We start from the raw sequence: 19,573 nt of genomic DNA, 5'->3' as shown, positions 1-19,573 counted from the left end.
TAAACCAATTCTTAGAAAGATAAAAGTTTACGTAATTCATTCAGATTTAGACAGCAAGGTAATTTAGCATTAAAGTAAAGATAGAAGTTTTAAATAAACATGAAGTACTTGTACTAAATATATTGTAGAACAGGGATTTTAGACATTTTCTACAATTACTTTACTTCTAAAAGTTAGCTTTTAAATTAGGCCATTAAAAAGCTTTAATAATTTAGAATTCAGTTGATTTTGAATTTTCTTAACTATACTTGAAAATTGTAGTACACTCTATAAATTTATTTAAAAGTCATAAAGTTAAAGGCTGAACTATAGTAAACTATTTATTTTATTTCATAACTATTTCATTTCTGTAACGAGAAAATCATTTTAAAAACTAATGGGGCATTAAACCGATCCACATTTTTAACCACTTTCTACCAACTTGTACCCTTAAAATAAATGTAGTAAAAACATAAAGTAAAAATACAAAAAGATTTGTTTTTATTTTCCTTACCACAGGTTATTGTTTAGTTTTTTCATATTTTTTACCTCCAAATAACGCCAAGAGGTAACAATGATAAGCCATAATTTTTTTCTGGTTGATAAATTGAAATGTTTGTGTTAATTTAGGGGCCGCTTTGTTTGAAGACTTCGATAGGATTCCAGGAGTATAACTAAGCCTTGACTATCTGCTATCGTATGATTTAAACTCTGGGATTTACCTTGTTAATGATTTCTTCTTATCATTTTTAACCCTGACTATAATTTTTTATGCATATATGAGTGCAAAGAGCAATATGAAACCAATCTACGAAATAATCGAAAGCAACAGAAGGAACTCAAAGAACCAATTCAAAACCTTGCCTCCCACGAAGTTAGGGTGGTTTTCGCGGGCAGTGTTGAAGGTGAATACAATACATAGTTCCTTTAGAGCTGCGGAGCAGCATGGATCAGCAGATAGAATGATGGGATGTAAATTACAAGAAAGTCATTCATAAACAACTGTGAAATAAAATTTAGCAACAATTTACTTTTTATATCGGCGGGAAATATTTTTTGAAATATTTTTCCATCAAGATTTCGTGGAGCAATTATCTAAGAGCTATTTTCCCAGGGCAGGGCTCGAAAAAACTCAGAAATTTTACCCGTCCCCGAGGAAGGCTTGTCCAACAATGCACCCGTCCTCCGTTGAAACTAACCCGACGCTTTTAAATAAATAAAAATATAATTTTCTCCTATTTATTACAAACATGTATATAAATTGCACAATGAATTAGTCGTTACTAGGATTACATTATACAGTAATACTAGGTTACTAATAGTAACCTAGTATTTCTTTTATGAAATAATTTAAATGACAAGGGTCAAGTTATCTGGAATGTCAAGTTATCCGAGGGTACTGCGTTTTTTAAATGAATCAAATATGACATTTGCCAGCACCACAATCAAGCCAATGATTTACAGAGGTTTCTGAACAGAAATCTGAAAGGGGTTTTCCATTTAGGTAGATGTTCATAATTGCTTTTAAAGCTTCTTGTTTAAGACCAGTACGTATTGTGTTTTTTTGTAAGTTTATTGCTGCAAAGCCCCTTTCAACCGCTGCAGTATTCCCAGACTGAGAAAACATCAATATATGAGCAGTATGTTGCTGTATTGTGGGTCATTTTGCTGCCTTGTAACTTACAAGACTCTTGTAAGATAACAAAAATTGAAAATGTATCACGAACATTAACGGGAAAATGGCCATCCGCGCGGACGTCGGATTCGAGAAATTCGTTGTCCGCGGAGAATTTTTGACCGTCGAGGACGGGCGGACGGGCTGTTTTTCGAGCCCTGTCCCAGGGTATTCTTAAACTTTTATCCCCTTAACAATCGGTTAATTTTCAAGTAAATGGTCATAAAAGTGCCTATTTTTTGATCCCTGAAAATTTTATAAAAATATGTATATGAGCATTATATATATATATTTATTTTTAATTTTTGATTTGTTTTTAGCTTGAAATTTTAAAAAAATTAATTTTTTAAAAAAACTAACATTTCTAACATGAAAAACTATGACTTAACTATGACAACTATGACTTAATGTTGGTTTTCCAGCTAGAAGGAATATTTAAAAAAATATGTGTTTTAAACAATAAAAGAGAATTTTATTAAACTTACGTATAATATAAATAAAGATTAGTAATTTTTTCTTGTGTGATAAATTTCAAAACATAAAATACAGAGGCCAACGTCACAATCTGGACAGTAGCACCGAGTTTTCTTCCTACTTCTCTTATTGTTTTCATCTCTTCCACAATTACCTTAAAAATATCCTGGTACTGCCATCTGGTGCGTAAAATGAGAAATAAAATATTTTCCTGGCAAAAGAAGGGAATTAGTTTTATTCCTATTGGCGCGTTACTTCTGAACACTCCAGCCTGTCAATATCACGGGAGCGAGAAATAGAGGGCGAAGCCTCACCCCGTCAATTTCACGGGAGCGAGAAGGAGGGGGTTAATGTAAAGGGATAGCATTAATAGCAGTTTGAGTAATCGCAACCGTATTTTTAGCTAGCCAACCAGCTTTCTCCTAGTGCTATCAACCCATTAAAGCAGGGAATTTTTATGTACCGTGATTCAAAGAAAGCTCATTTTAGAAAAAAGAATTATTTTCTTTTGCTAAATTTTCTTCAGTTAGCTACTACTTTATTTTTGAGAAGAATGAAAAAAAAGCATTTGCTGGCAGTGAAAACATCTCTGTTTCAGATAAGAAGAATTCTCGTATTTCACGTGACACATGCACTACCCTACAAGAGTGGAAGAGACACTTTCAGCTTTTAACACTTTTTTAAAAAATTCTCAAAAAATACTTAGAGGAATATTTTTTAACTTAAGAGGTAATTAGTTCATGCGATTTGTCATGATTAGCAATAAAGTTTAAAGCTTTCGAACGTTTCGGGACCGAAAATAATTTACGAAAGAAAACAAGTATTTTCAACACCCTGTGTCAGAAAATCAAGCAAAAGACTTATAAATTGGGCTGTTTAATTTGGTTTTTATTTCTACTGCTTTAACTGCTTTAAATTTTATATTTTTAGCGTAATCATTTATGAAAATATGTACATTTTATGGTAAAAAATTTATTTTTTGCCTTACTTTTCTGCTATAATTTTAAAAATATTTAGTAAAAGTAAACAAAATTTCCGGATTAATCAAATATTAATTACAAATTATTGTTTTTTATATTTGTAAGGATATTGTACAAAGATATGATTATTTAAAAGTATTACTTTTATACTGCGCATGCGCAAAAAAAAAATAACAATTTTTTTTTTATTAACTTTGTTAGCGGATCCTATTTGAGAACTAATGAAATATCTGATTTTAATGTCTTAAAAATTCCATTTTGAAATCACATCTTGAAAACTTTAATTGGAATGGTTTCCATTAATTCCATTTTGACCATAAGACAAAATTCTATATCAAATGGTAATACCTTACAATAATCTTCCAGACACCAAATTCTGATGGTATAAGGAAAGAAAACAGGTAAAAGGAAATATTCCATATTCTTTCCACAATGACGGCGGCATTTTTAATAAATCTTGTTTAATAGTACAAAATGAAATTTGTTTAAAAACCCATATAGTTTTGAGCTTTTCTAAAAGCACGAAAACTACTTAGAAAATTGCTTGGAACTCCTTAATTTTTTAAAATACTCAAGTCAGACATTTTTCATCAGTTGCCAAATAAAATTAACTACAAAATTGCGAAAAATATATCTTTTAAAATCATTCTGCGCATGTGCAGTATAAAAGAACTACTTTAAATAGGCATATCTTGAGCAATTTGTAACGATTTTTTTTCAAGTTTTAAAATAATTAGTTTGTATTTATTTTTAAATTACTCAAAAAATTTGTGTAATTTTATTGAATATTTTAAAAGTTACAGCAGAAAAGTAAGACAACAAATTAGTTTTTGATGAAAATGTCCATAGATTTGAAAGTATTTAAGCTAGATTTATGAAAATTTTTGTAGTCATTGAGCAAAATAACCAAAGTAATCTGTATAAGTTACGAGCTTATTGCTTGATTTTCCGTCATAGGGTGTTTAAAAATACTACGTTTCCTTCGTAGTCCATTCTCGGTTCATGAAACCTCTAAAAGTCTTAAACCCAAATGTTAAGTAGAAAAATCACATGTGTGTGATTTAATTATCTCTCTGAAAAATTATCCTATAGGTGCTTCTTGAGAAATTAAAAAAAAATCAAATGCTGAAAGTGGCTGTTTCATTATTTTAGGGTAGTGTAAGTCACGTTAGATCTAAATGAGTTCAGCAGGCTGTTGTCTGCTGAACAAGGATTATCTTATTTATATGAGATATATATCTTAGAGGAAACTGATGATTCCTAATGGAAAGAATAAAAGAAAATAGTGTATCACAAATACTACTAGATTTAATTGTTTCACCGAATACTTACTCATCAATTTCCAAACAAATTGCTAAAGTTTGAAATAATTTTAAATAAGTATATATATATATATATATATATATATATATATATATATATATATATATATATATATATATATATATATATATATATATATATATATATATATATATATATATATATATATATATATATATATATATATATATATAAATATATATATATATATATATATATATATATGTATATAAATAAAATTAATTAATTTTATAAATAATTTCAAAATAATCTCAAAGTTTCTTCTATACCAAAATAATAATAATGATGGATATAAAAAGATTTATAGTTAATAATTAATAACTTAACTTCTAGCCTTTCATTTTTGTCATTTTTTTACATCATTTTCTGAAAATGTAAATAAAAAGTAAACATAAAATTGTTCAAAGAACTAGTAATAAAATAAATAAAAATAATAAAACTATTTTAGCTTAGCAAAAAATAGAACTTTTAAAATTTATTGGCAGTTAGATCTATTTAGCACTTCTCCCATCTTCAGGAATTTTTTTCGTAGGAAGTCAAAAATAAGGTTAAGGACTTTCTTTGAAGAAGAAGATTTCCATTGTGACTTGTTTTATCTAACCTTTCCTCCTTCAAATTGTCGAGCAGTCTTTTTCACTTGTCACCTGTCACGTGAGACAAGCGATTCCTCAATTGTAAGCACTACCTACTAAACTAATGGAAAGAATTCTTTTGGATAAAAGAATTTCGGAGGACAAGTTCCACATAAATACCAGTTTAATGGGGCAAATTTTTTCAAAGAATTTGATTCAGGCATTGAATTGTTAACAGCACATTAATTTTCTATCAAGAAACCGATATAGTTACAGATATTCATTAGAATTTCCGTAAAACGTATATATATATATATATATATATATATATATATATATATATATATATATATATATATATATATATATATATATATATATATATATATATATATATATATATATATATATATATATATATATATATATATATATATATATATATATATATATATATATATTATATATATATATATGTATATATATATATATACCCGGCCATACTGGCCGGGTACCTGTAGACTCTAAAATGTTCTCTTGTTCTTAGGCTGTCCTTGTTTATTGGCTATCAAAGATATGAAAATTAATTTTGATTCAGCTTATAACTTTACTTAAGATTCATGCAAGAAAAAACAATAAAGATTTTGACCAATAGTAGCACAGTTTTGTTTCAAAAAGATAATCTCCATTTTTATGGTATGATTGGGTCCCTCTTGATGTGTGTCTTTGCGAAAGCTAAGATGCAGCGGAAGAAGAAGACAACTGCATGCAAGTATAATCAAAAGTTTGATGGATCTAGAGCAAAGTTTTTGTTGGAAACCTTATTTAAAGCAATTAGAAGCCTTATTTTCATATTTTGCAGAATTTTTTAAGTCTCTTTAGGCAAAATCGTAGTTTTTATATTAGTTTCAAAGAAATTCTCAGTACTTATCTTAGAAGAAAAATTATCAAGCACTATGTATTTGTAAGGAATTTTGAACTGGCCTCTGAAGTTACGGGCTCCTGGACAATTATCCCCCTCTCCCACGCTTCTTTAGCTTGGCCTTGACTACGCAACATGCTAATTACATGCACTATTTTCTTAAATTACTAAATAAAATCCGCCAATGTTTCATTCAATGTCCTCATAAACCTATGATCTCATTAAAACACCATCAACTAAAAGGTTACTTACAAACTTTTACCTAAATCAATTCATTACTGGCCACGGAGTGTTCGGAGTGTATCAAAAAAGGTTTTTCAACAAAAGTGGTATCTGTCAATATTGCACGGAAGAACAAACCATTCACCACCTACTTTTTGATTGTGCACGCTTCCGGGCACTCCGAGGGGATATCTTTACTAATAAAACTGAGCATCAGATCTTCTCAAGTAATGACTGCAAAAATATCGTCAAGGAAATCATCAGGGTCACACTAGAAGATATACTAAAAATTAATCAGGTCTAGTCTCACTGGCCCTCCTCTCCAGATCTTCATTCGTTCCCCCAGTAGAGCCATCGGCCGGCATCCGGGCACGCTTGCTTTTACTTTGTGTGCCTCTTGTGTTTTAACTTCTTGCTAGTCTTGACTTGTATACCTCTACGGCCCTGACTTGTTGCTGGTTTTAACTTTTAAATTTTAAATCTTTCGAGCGCATGTAACTTTTTTGTATTACCCACTGGTTGGTTTTATTTTCATGAGTCCCTATTGATTCATGGTTTTAACTATCTTGATCACTTTGTACCCCTTTTGGCTTGTTATTGCTCTTTTAACTTGTCGTTGTTATAAATTTTTAACTTTCCCATTTTGGCTGTGTATTGCCAGTGTTTTATTTCTTGTGAATGTTTTGGGTGCTTCTTATAGCAGCGAGGCACGGCCATAATAAGGGTCTGTAGACCTAATATAAGGATCTTTTGATTCGGCTGTCTCTTGCTCAAAACACAACCAGTTTTTACTTACTTTATCGCTATGCATTGTTCTTTATCTTTCTTGTGTATTGTAAATTTTGTATCTGATGGCCTGTTGCCATCCATCCACTTGATGTAAATTTTGTATTTTTTGTATTTTGTGTTTTTAATGCCTCTCCCGTATGCCCATAGATGGGCGGGTCGGGGACATACAATAAATTAAATTACTAAATAAAATCGAAATCCCTGAAATTCTAGTACTTTTAAATTTCCTATAGCAGTAACATATGTATCCAGTTTTACCTTACTAATGAATTAAGACCAGTCGATTTTGCATTTTCAGAACAGAAAAAATTATAAAAAGATGTAGTTCATTCTTTTTATTTCCAATGGCAAGGCAAAAATAAAAATAAATGAGCAGGAACAGAAGTAAAGATGACACAACAATAAATTGACCGAAGTCATTGCCTCATAAGTTCTCTGGCCTTCCAATAAAGTCCAGTCTCGGAGTCGCCCGTAAGGACTGCACAGTGGTGGAAGTGGTGTCTATCCATAGGGATATTAGAGTTACAAAGGGGGCAGTAAGGGCTTGAGAAGATCCGAATACGGTGAAGGTGATCTGCAAGACAATCGTGTCCTGTTAGTAAACAAATTGGGCCACAGCGTGCCGACGTGGACTGCCAGGAACCCTCAAAAGCTCTTCAGCTTTCCAGCTCTTAGATTTTACTCTGTTATTTATTTGTTCACTGAGATGTAGTACATCAATAACTTATTTTCAAGAATGATATGTTATACACAACTACGCAATTAATATCCTTATTAAAACTGACAGGTTGAACAGTTTAACACCAGTTATCGAATCATAGCTAACCAGTATTGCACCACTTTCCCCTACTAAAATTAAGATGAAAATGATTCTTCGATTATCTAATCTAGATTATGAATGGAATTTTAATAAAAACTATTTTTAGTGTCATTATTCAAACAAATTATACTAACCATTTATTCGTTAAACCATTAAAAAGGAAATAAAACTAACATAAATTTTGAGAATAATTTAAATATTTGAAAGATATTTACCATTATAATTCTTTAAAAATATTTTAGCCACTTTGAATTCATAAAAGAAGCATTATATATTCTCCTGACTATCCAGATAAATTAGTACTGCATTTTTAAACAATTACAACTAAAAATCAATGTTTTAAACTACTTTAAAATTTGTGTATGACATTTTAAAATTAAAGCATGCATATTTTTTTTTCTTTGAAATCAAGCAATGAATATAACAAAATTACAGGCAGGCAATACTTTTAACTCAAAACAAACAGAAAATTGTATGGAAATTTCCATTTTAAGTATTTTAGAAAAAAAAATGAGCGATTTTATCAAATAAATTTTATTGATTGAATATTATCAATTTCTACTTTACGCAGTCTTTTGGAACAATCTTTATCCCTTCATTTTTGTTTCTTTATGTTTCAATGAATTAAAATAATACGAAATTTATTTCAGTGCCTCCTGGTAATCCCATCATTAAGGATATGAACGGTGAAATACTTAGTGGCATTGTTGGACCTTACAATGAAGGAGAGGGTCTGCATCTTATCTGTGAAACAGAAGGAGGTATGTGAACTAAATTTTTAAACTATGTTATTTTATCCCCAACCCTGATGTGTACCGTAAACCGGGGCGAGTCTACTCATCCAGGGGCGAGTCCACCCATTTTAGTTTTATTTAATTTTCACTATTTTAAATTGCAAATAAATTTTTTTTTACCGACGGAGGATTTAGTTCAGACTCTAAGGAAGATGGCGGTGTAGTAGTTTGATCCGTTTTTATTTATTTGGTGTCTTTTTAACCGAGCTGTTCAAACGTCTTTTGAGAGATTTGTATTGAAAATCAGCAAACCTTTAGTAACTTTTTTTCCGTAAGTATATTATTATTATTACTATTTTCACTTTGGTTAAGTGATAAACTTATCTAAGACTAAGATGACATTAATTTTATATGAAAAAAAAAACAAAAAGAATGTAGGTTTTGCTGTTGTAAACGAAAAACCAGAATTCGCGGGGTGAGTCTACCCATTCGTATTTAGTTTTAATAAAGCATAATAATTTAATTTAGAACTTTGTTTATATTAAAATTAAGTCATTTTAAATGAATTTGAGTATATTATTTTAATTCTGCATTGATAAATTTATCATTAATAAGAAAGTTTATAGGTTAAATATAAATGTAAATATAAAATATGCTTATTTTACTTATTTTTTCAATTTTTATATTACAAAATTAACTTTTTTTATTTAATGCAAGTTAAATAAATTATTATTTATAAATTATTATTACCTCCCAAAAGAATGGGAAAAGGATTTTTCATGATTCCCAATGTTTGAATTTCGATTTTGCTAATAATCTTTAATTATTATTATTTATTAATTATTTAATTGTAAATTTATATTAATTTTAATTTACTTTTATCAACAATAATCAGAAAAAAATGTTATTTTATAATGTTAATGTGATAATCGATCAAATACTCAATTTCTGTTATTTTATGAATAAAAAAATGGAATATATAATAAGGTTATGAATTTTACTTCATAAATATCCTATATAGAAACTAAAATAACAATTTAATAGTAAAATTTGATTATTTACAATGTTAACATTAATTTTAGTAGAATGGGTAGACTCGCCCCATACGAGAGATTTGTCAGCAGTTCTATAAAAATATACAGTAACAGCGTAACTGTTAATATTTTCTAAAATCAATTTCACAGCTTTAAAGAGGGATAAATAGCGATTCCAAAACACCGATTAAAAGCCTTTTTTCTTTAATATTTACAAAAGTTTGACCACTTGAAAGTTGACAAACTGAAAAAATGGGTAGACTCCCCCCTTTTTACGGTATGTATATATATATATATATATACACCGAATTAGGAGGACCGTATTTCTCAGATTACGGCTACCCTCTTTTGTTGGCGTCAGAAATCTGAATCCATAGAAGAAAATGTATGTTTATTTGAGAAATTATATTTTTTGTGTTTCATTTCATAACTTAAAATATGGTCTGTTCATATTTCAAATCATTAAGATCAGGGCTAAAGAGAAGAGAGAAGGGCTAGTTCATTCCTCTCTTAAACCTGAAGCTACGATTTTCCTCCTCGTGAGGTCGCGCTGCACACGGATCTCGGAAATTGCAAACAAAGATATTGTGAAAACTTTGCATCATTCTCTCTGTAAAAATAGGTTCGAATATGTCTTAATATTATCTTTCAAACACAATTAACACATATTAACCGTTCAAAAACATAGTTCAAAAATTTTTTCTTAGCCATAATTTTAAAATAAGTACCATTTTGAACTAATTAAAATATTTTACTGGTTGTCGTACATTACGCAATAAATACTTTATTTTAAAATTTTCAGTTTTTACTTTCGTTTATTATTTAAAAAAAATAAGGAATATATCGACATTTCTTTAGTTACACATTGTTCGATAACTATAATTTGTTAAGTTGGGTTAAATTTAGAATCCTGATTTTAAAATAGGCTGTTAAAGGCAATTTGCTTATGCTTAATCATTAGGAAACAATAACCTTAAACGCTAATTACTGAAGCAAAATACTTTAGGTTCATAATAATATTGGAAATTTTACAATAGCTAGTAACTTTACGTAATGAGGCATATCAGCAAAAACAAAATTTTTTGACGATGGTCGGAGAGGATTCAAAGACTAAACTGATTCAATTGTTATTTGGAGATTCTTTTTTAGTGTCCTACATCCTCGTCGATTTGAAACAATTGTTTTTGTATCGTAACATTGTAACATTAGTAACATTGTAACTTCAAAATCGTAAAAAATTCGCTGTTTCCAATTTGAAAACAGTCCTCTCATCAAAACCAGTTGATCTTTTTTGTGAAGTACTTAGGAGTTGATCAAGTCCAGCATCATAGCAAGTATCTGAGGAGAAATGCATTTAATGAAAACTAAGGACACATATTTTTTCTAATCCACTTAAATTTTCGGTACAATTTTTTATCAAATTTAAAACATCTTCCTGTTAGCCTGGAGCACAGGATAATTTTGCGCACCATCGTGTTAACGGTAGTAACGCAGTTGGTAGAGGTATACCAATTTTAAATTTCCAAAAATCATATGGTTGTTAAGAAAGAGAACATATAATCATGAAATGTCCTCCGTTGTTCACCTGGCAGTTAAAGTACCCTTCATTAAAGATTGTATTTAACCTCTTGTAAAATTTTTTTACAATGTTTACTAAATTATGCATTTCCTTAAAAGCTTGTTCCAATTTCAACAATTCACTTCTCTGCTTACGATTTTCTTTTCTGGATGCACTCCACCGTTTCATACGCTGAACTGGTATTTTTTTAAACTGTATTTCTCTATTATTTTTATTCTTCAAATCCTTTTCTGAAATTTCAATTCTGTCTTTTAGTATTTTAACTTCATAAAATTTCTAATTTAAAGCATTTATCACAATTTGTTGTACTTAAAAAAATTTCGTTCATAGTATTCAAATTGCTTTTCTTTGGGCGTAGAGTTTTTAATTTATTCAATGCACGAGCCAACACTTTGAGTTTATTCAATCTTTCTTGCCAAGAAGAAATTGTTTGTAAAGAAGAAAAAGGTTACTCTCGGTATTGCAGTAGATTTTAAAATCATTCTAATTGGCAATCCAAGCAAACGATTTTTCATATCATCTTCATAAACTTTCAAGAAATGCTTACTGCATATTCGTGCATATTTAATATTAACTGGTTCATTTTGCTTGCTACTTTGAAGCCATTCCTTAATTAAGCTTCTTATTTCGAAAAAATAACTACTATTACTACTAGCTATATAATGTGCGTTTTATATTTGGTAGTAGTAGTATCACTTACGAAATATTTATGCTATCAATGTATTTATTTTTTTTAAAATGAAAATATAATGTTTGTATATTCTTCTTTATTATTTCACAATAATTTATATTGAATTTCGAAGTCTAGTAAAGTAAGTAAATGTAAAGATAAAACTTGGTTAATGCAAAGAAAGTTATCCTTAGGGAATAGCTCATTTTGAGTACGTTTTTGCGTTGAGATCGTCCCTTTAGTTGATTGAATTTGAATATAATTAAAATTTATTTTTTACGTTGTCAAGATGACCTAAACCAATATCGTAATAACAAATAATATTTTGTTGTTTTCCATATTTTAAAAATTTATAGCTTTACTGCGAACTTTAATATTTTTGAACATTGCATGTGGCAATGTTCACAAAAATATATTTTGCAACCTTTGACTATTACACATAGCTTAAAATATCTGAGGAATAACAAGTACACACTTTTATGATTTTGTTTGGCAAAGAAAAAAAATTAAAAAAATAATTTCTCTTAAAGAAATTGTGTATTTATCTTTAAAAAATGATTTGGTTCTTACCTATTTTAGTTATATTTTAAATGCAACCACGTTAGGGTTTTATTTTCCTATCGAATTTATGAAAAAGTTACTCATTATTAAAAAATGTAAAATAAATAGTTTTCAGCTCTTGCCTTAGAATACAGGAAATTGTCATCAATATAGACGGCAGAACTTTTTGTAACATGTGTTGACTACTACGTTCTGAATACGAAACTCTCCCACTTGGTAGGAGAAATATTTGCTCGGGTCTAAATTATAAGCGATCAATTTTATGATTATCCCCTTATGAGTTTTATATTAATTCCTTCGTGATATACTCCTTGGAACATGAAATTCATGTAAATGAATTTATTAAACACAAAAAGTGTATCAGCAAAGTATGTTTTTAAAAAAAAGAAAATTAAAATGTTTAATGCATTTTAATATTTTGAGTAAACAGAAATTACAAATATTTACTAAAAGAATACACAAAACATTTTTTCAAATACTTTTTATCCGCATTTAGTAATTTTATTGAAACATTGAAAATTAATAGCATTTTTGATAACGTTAAAACTTAGTTATTTAAAATATAATAACAAAAATGCATTTTATAACAAATTTAATCTTTCTCTACACTCCGTTGTTACATGAATAAACATGTGGAATTAACATGGTAAATAAACTTTTATGTATACTTACTGAGTTTTTTTTTTTTTTTTTTGCCTGGTATGTATTTTTGGTTTAAAACTATATTTTTATATTTAAACCATATTTTAAAAAAATCTGTGCTAAAACTTTAAAACTATATTAAAAAAAAACTAACTAATATATTTATTAGATTAAATTTCTCTTTGATGTATTTACTTTTAAAAATCCCCTCTAAGGCTTGTTATAAATATATTTGATGTTTTTAAATCTCAAATTAATAACCTCGATTTTGTCTCTCCTATTTTTGCATTATTATTATTAACATTTTTTAAAGTTTCCAAGCAGTCTAATTAATTGCATATTATTTCGTAAACGTTTCAGTCGATTTGCTCAATATTTATATTCATTTGCATATTATTGTTTCCAGGCAAGCCCTCTCCATCTCTATTGTGGTACAAAGGTCGCAATGTGATCGATGACACTTACGAGATTATGTCACCTCTCGTCATACGGAATGAACTTGTTCTACCCACACTCGAGAGGCGTGATCTGATGGCTACTTTTACATGTCAAGCAGTCAACAACGATATATCGCCACCTGTTCAGAGCTCCGTTAGTCTCGACATGAATTGTAAGTGTTCTAACTAATTTAAATGCAGAATAATACTAACTTACATTTATTTATTGGTAAACTTTACAGTATATCATAGTTCATTTTTTAAAGTATTATAATTAAGCATTAGAAGGCTTACGGTAAAAATTTGTGGATTAAGTTACGATACAAAGTACAGTCACTTTCACTGCATCATCCTTTAAACTGCAATTTATTACCATTTTACCGTAAAATATTATACCGTACATTTTAAAGTAATATTTAGTCAGTGATTCAGAGTTTCTACAGAGTTATTTTTTTGTCAGATGTCCCGGTATGAAAGATTGTTTTGTTCCTCAACATGTTCTGGTAAAAAAATGCAGTTTATGGTACTGAGTACTGGTACACTGAGTGCCGGTACTTTTTACCGCAACTTGATCCTGATTTCTTAGAGTAAAGTGTGAAGTTAACTACATGGAATTTCCACCTATTCAGATTCTGCTTATGCAAGATAAATGGAAGTTAAATTTTAATTACATAACATAATTTCAATGTTTAGTAGAAAAATATTTGAAATTAGCATTTTGCAAAATTCAACACCAATTGGTCAAAAGTACAGTTAATATCGTCAATTCTGGAATTTACAGGGCAGATTTGTTGGTTACTCTTTCAGGGGCACATATTAGGGGAGTCAACATTACTCCTACACTAAGGACAGATTGTACAGAGAATAAAAGAACATCGTACCTTGCCCGGGATCTAAACCAGAACCTTTCTGATGCAAGCCCCCCCCCCTTAACCCCTATACAGTCCGGTCGGCCATAAAAAAATAAAAATAAGTAAAAATCACTTTTAAGTGCAACACATCCAAATTCACTTTTTGAGATTTTTGAAATTTAGCCATACATATATCTCATATTAAAAAACTATTTTTAAATAAATATTATTCAATACTTTTTCTTAATATTTAATATTTCACAAGAAATTCCGTTCGAAAGAAATTTTAATTTTTTTTTATTCGCAGGAAAACGTAAGACTATAAAGTAAAGACTTAAAATTACATAGTTACACAACCCGGAAAAAAATAAAACGAGTAAATATATCTGATCTTACTAATGAAATATTTAGGATATAATTATTAGATACATTAATAATGCATAAAATTTAGGTGTATTCGATATATTTAATCTTAAATATTAATGACTTTCTTAATGACTTAAATATTAATGACTACTCATGACTTTTTATTATTATTATTTAGATCATTTTTTTATTAATAAATAAATCTTGAGTTTTGATTTTGGAATTTATTTTATGAAATGGAAATGGTTAAAAGAATAACAAATCTAAAATAATTAAATTATTTATGAGTATTTATAGTTGTTAATTTAAATATGATTCATATGGCTTTGCCTGTGCATTTTTGAATTGATTTTAAAACATCTGATAGAAATACATTTTATATATCTTCTTTCACAAATCACCGTTTGTAAGCGCCTAGAAAAAATCAATATGGATGCTTTTTTTAACAAAAATTGTGTGTGCTTGTTAACAAGGATCCAAAAACTGATATATTTATTTCTAAGTCGCATTTTTTAACATATTGATTTTATCACCAAACAAGCAGAAAGCCATACGCAAGAAAAAAGTTTGTTTTTTACTTTTTATTTTTTTCAAATTACTTTATTCATTTATTATTTATTTACTTATTATTTTTTGACATGTAAGTTTATTTACGTTTAAGTTATTAATAAGTTTGATTTAAGATTTTGTCCTTCATATTTCTTTTAAATATTATGTTTTCATAAAATAATGAAAAATGGGAATTCTTGTTAGACTATTACTAAAAATAAATTTCTATAATTAGTAATAATGACACCTATTAGTTTGTAAATTTATGTGTATAAGTAAAGAACACACGAGTAATTATTATAAATAATGACCAAGGAAGTTTTAAAACCAATTTTTTTAATATTTTTAGTTTAATTCCTTCAACGTAATTCTTTAAACATTATTTTATTATTCTAATGAATATTAAATTAGTTAATGTTTCCGTCATTAGCTGTTTTGTTATTTATCATTCTCTTTTATTCTCGCACAAGGCATAAATTTTGCTTAGATTACTTATAATTATTTTCGAACTTATACTTGCTAACTATATATTAGAAAAAAGCTTATTTACTTTAACTCAAAATTGCACTATGCATTTTAAACATTTTAAGAATTGCTTAGTGTTTAAGAGCGACTGTAAACATTACTTTTACTCCGTCAGAATTTTCTTTCTTAAATTACGGCAAAATAATCGGTTGCAATCTGTCCATTCCATTAACCATAAAATTTACGATAAAGTATATATTTTTACTTTTACAGATTTGAAACAGTTTACAAGTAGTATACTTAAAAGACACTGGATATAGCTTTTAAGCATTTGCAACTAGTATGGTTTCAAAACCGTAAGAAAGAAATTTAGTATCTGGATATTGTATCAATGCTTTTCATTAGGTAATGGTTATTGGAGGAATGCTGTGGTTGACTTGTGTTTTATCAAATAAACCATAGATTACGGCTTAATTTGTTTATCTGGTGGTGCCATCTATAGTTAGATATGGAAAATACTAGACTCTTTGTGTTAAACAGGTTTATGATGCTTCCATGTATGCGGAAATGAAAGTGTCGTATAGACGTAAAAGTTTTACAAACATATGAGTCTTTGATTTGAAAAAATAATAACCTTTAAAATTAGCCATTTTATCTCCAGACGTAAGAATCTGAAATACAATCGAGACATTTCTAGCATATGAAACAAATCCGAAATAAGCAATTGCTTTTAATTTAAGTAAAGGCATTTTAGCTTTTCGTATGTAACCTACACAGTGGAATGAAAAATTAGCTAATGACTGCATCATATAGACTTAAATTTCTTTTCATTTTTCGGAACAATAATTCAGAATCTGGTGGATAGAAGGTTTTGCGCACGTCTACAAGAAGAACTTATGCCTTTATGTCCTTAAACAATATTTTTAATTAAATGTAAGATTGTTCCATTAAATGAGCTGAATCAAATCTATTTTAAAAATATTAAGAATCTCACATTATTCAGAAATTTAAACAATATCTTTAATTAAATACAAAATAAACTTGCAAGAATTTTTGTAAAAGTATGGACATTAGGTAAATTACGTTTTCCAAAAAGATTTAATAAATTTCTTGTCAAATTTCTATGCAATATTGTGTTGATTATATGTAATCTATGGATATATTTTAATCAAAATTACACATGGTTTGAATAAGCTTTTATTTATTTATAAAAATCATTGCTATACAAAAAATTTATAATGCATCGATCAGTAAAGCTGATTATGCGATAAAAAGATAATATTTTATATTTATTTATTAAGTGTTAACTAAAAAATAATATTCAAAATTCTTCTTCGTTGTTTTATTTGACAATATATTCATTGATATTGTACGTAAATCCATATATTTTATCATGTGATTGACTGATGTGTTTACGCAGAATAACATTTTTCATATCTTTATCTTAAGCAATTGAATTGATGTCTACTTAATTTGTAAATTTAAAATACCAATGAAAAATGTAGCTATGCAAATAAAGGGACTATAACAACATTGTGATAAGCCATACTTTCACAAAGGTGATATTTTGAGGTCAAACTGAGTTTTAGTACGATTTCCAGATAGGCACTGTAAAAGTTTCCTGAATCTCAATTAGGTGACTGTTGTCCAGTACAAATAAACATTTATTGCTTTATCCCCTTCATTAAACTCTTTATGTGCTACTTGAAACTTACTTTCTAGAGCAACTTATTTTTATATTTCCGCATTCCTTCAAATATCATACATGCTTAAACCAACGTTAAGTATATTAAAAAAAATTATGAAAATGATATCAATTCCAAAACTCTTAGATGTTGTGAAAGTCGATTTTTGTTATTATTCTGTGAAGTAATTGCGTCAAAAAATAAACCTTCATAGTTTTTTTGAATAAAGTAAAAAAATAATTAATTTTTAAATTTAAAATAATTCACAATGGCTCAGGAAATCAACCGCTTTGCATATCATTGAATAAAATTAAAGCAAACGAAAATATATCCTTTTAAACATTCTAAAAAATTCATTTTATTTTTCTCCAACTTGAACATGCACTTTCCCTTTTTGCCATTTTTTCTTGGTTCAATAGCTCTTCAACTCTTTTTTTTTTCGGAAGACAAATTTAATTTTGGAATAGGAAAGAAGAAGAAGAAAAACAAAAACATGGAAAAAAGGAGGATCGAAAAGTTTTTGCAAAGTCACGACTTTGCGTTTGTATTATTCCTGTTGTTCCTTCGGGAAACGAGGCGTGTTTCCAATAATCTGAGCTTGAAAAGAAGTCGGAAGATAAGTTAAAATTGCTCTTTTTTTATACTAAAGTTATGATACTTTATCAACAAACACATTTTTCTATATACATTGAATAACCAAAAGTAAGTTTTATCTAAAACTATTACTTTGAAGCTTTTTTGCAGATAAAAAATATTAAATTCGCTATGCTGCTTTGTGAAAATAAATTATATTGTATACAGATATTATAAAACAAGAAAGATAAGATAAAACTACTTATGTATTTGTAAAAAAACTGAAATTTGAATATTGTTTTCAAAAGTTTTTTTTGAATTTCTTTAAATAAATGATTTTGATGCAGCAGATAATTTTTAGAAAACTGAATTATAGTTTATATGTTACCGACAAAGTATGAAACGCCGGCATTCTATAGAATGCATAGGCATTCTATACAATGTCGGATAGTTTTAAGCAAGGTATGAAATATGAAAAGTATTACATTCTTTCCCTAGGCATTGTATATAATACCTAGGCATTCTATAGAATGATAAATGCTATTTAGGCAAGTATGAAAAAAAACGTCCGGGTGAGGTTATTATGTAAATGATTTACATTTCTTATATATAAAATGTCATTCGTAAAAAATAATGAGAGTGCCATTGAAAAAAATTATTAAAAATGCTTAAAAAAATGAAAGTTGTACAAAATCTGATATATGCCATTCTTATTAAGGGAAACAAAATTTTCAAGTAAAAATAAGAAATTAACCTACTTGTTGCAACATAATAGACTTGAATGACATTTTGAATTACAGAATTTTATACATTGCCAGTTTCTCATTTGGCATTCTATATAATGCTTAGGAAATGTAAGAAATTTAAATCGTTTCATACATTGTCGACTAGTTTTAGACATTCTATAGAATGCCAGATTTCAAGTTGCCGGTAACATATATAATAAAATTTTGGAAGCAAATTTCTTTCAGTTACTCTTAGTGAATCATAAAATTTGCAGTCTTATCATTCTTTATACCGTATTTATTGATGTGCAAAATATATGAATACCATACAACATTCTAATTGTTCTTTCAAATAACAGAAGAAGAGGTTTTTGTTAGAAGATGGATTCTTTAGAATTCAGATCCAACTTTATTCATAAAATTCATTCAATAAAATTTATGTTAACTGATAAAATATGAACTCCTAAACAAAAACATACTTACTCTGAAAACGAAATTCTCAGTTTTAGATGAATTTGCTTGAAGTAAAATATTCTAATCATACTAGGGAATTCAAATTCAGCACTATAGCTGTAGAACATGTAATTTTGCTTATGCGATTTTAATAAATCATTTTGGTGTCTATTAGAATGTCATCTTTCCTACTAGCTAGAGAGCTCAATCCATGCCTCATGGCATAATAATAATATGAGTCTCATGGCAGCCAGAATACACCGCATGTTATTTGGCTCTTTCATACTGATTTAGCGCTAACTATTACTTATCGACAAAAATGTTCAGTTATAAAAAATTCTCACATCTTTACTATAACTCACATCTTTATTAACTTGTGTTGCGATAACACTGGTTTCAATTGTTTTCTGATCATTTTAAATAGATTTCATATCTGTATAATTACCGAAAGAAAAATTATAGTCAATCAAAA

At 28.2% G+C, this 19,573-nt stretch overlaps 1 protein-coding gene across 1 annotated transcript in view; it reads left to right on the top strand.

The window, feature by feature from the left end:
* LOC107445831 (kin of IRRE-like protein 3) overlaps positions 1-19,573 on the top strand; it is a 282,976-nt gene that overhangs the window by 183,087 nt on the left and 80,316 nt on the right. The window contains exons 3-4 of the mRNA XM_043040440.3: positions 8,428-8,538; positions 13,404-13,607. Coding sequence (XP_042896374.1) covers positions 8,428-8,538; positions 13,404-13,607 — 315 coding nt within the window. The remainder of the gene's footprint in view (positions 1-8,427; positions 8,539-13,403; positions 13,608-19,573) is intronic.

Source organism: Parasteatoda tepidariorum, chromosome 1 (assembly GCF_982258835.1).
Source record: "Parasteatoda tepidariorum strain Cologne lab strain chromosome 1, Ptep-v5.0, whole genome shotgun sequence".
Taxonomy (NCBI): domain Eukaryota; kingdom Metazoa; phylum Arthropoda; class Arachnida; order Araneae; family Theridiidae; genus Parasteatoda; species Parasteatoda tepidariorum.
This window is presented reverse-complemented; position numbering and strand designations above follow the sequence as displayed.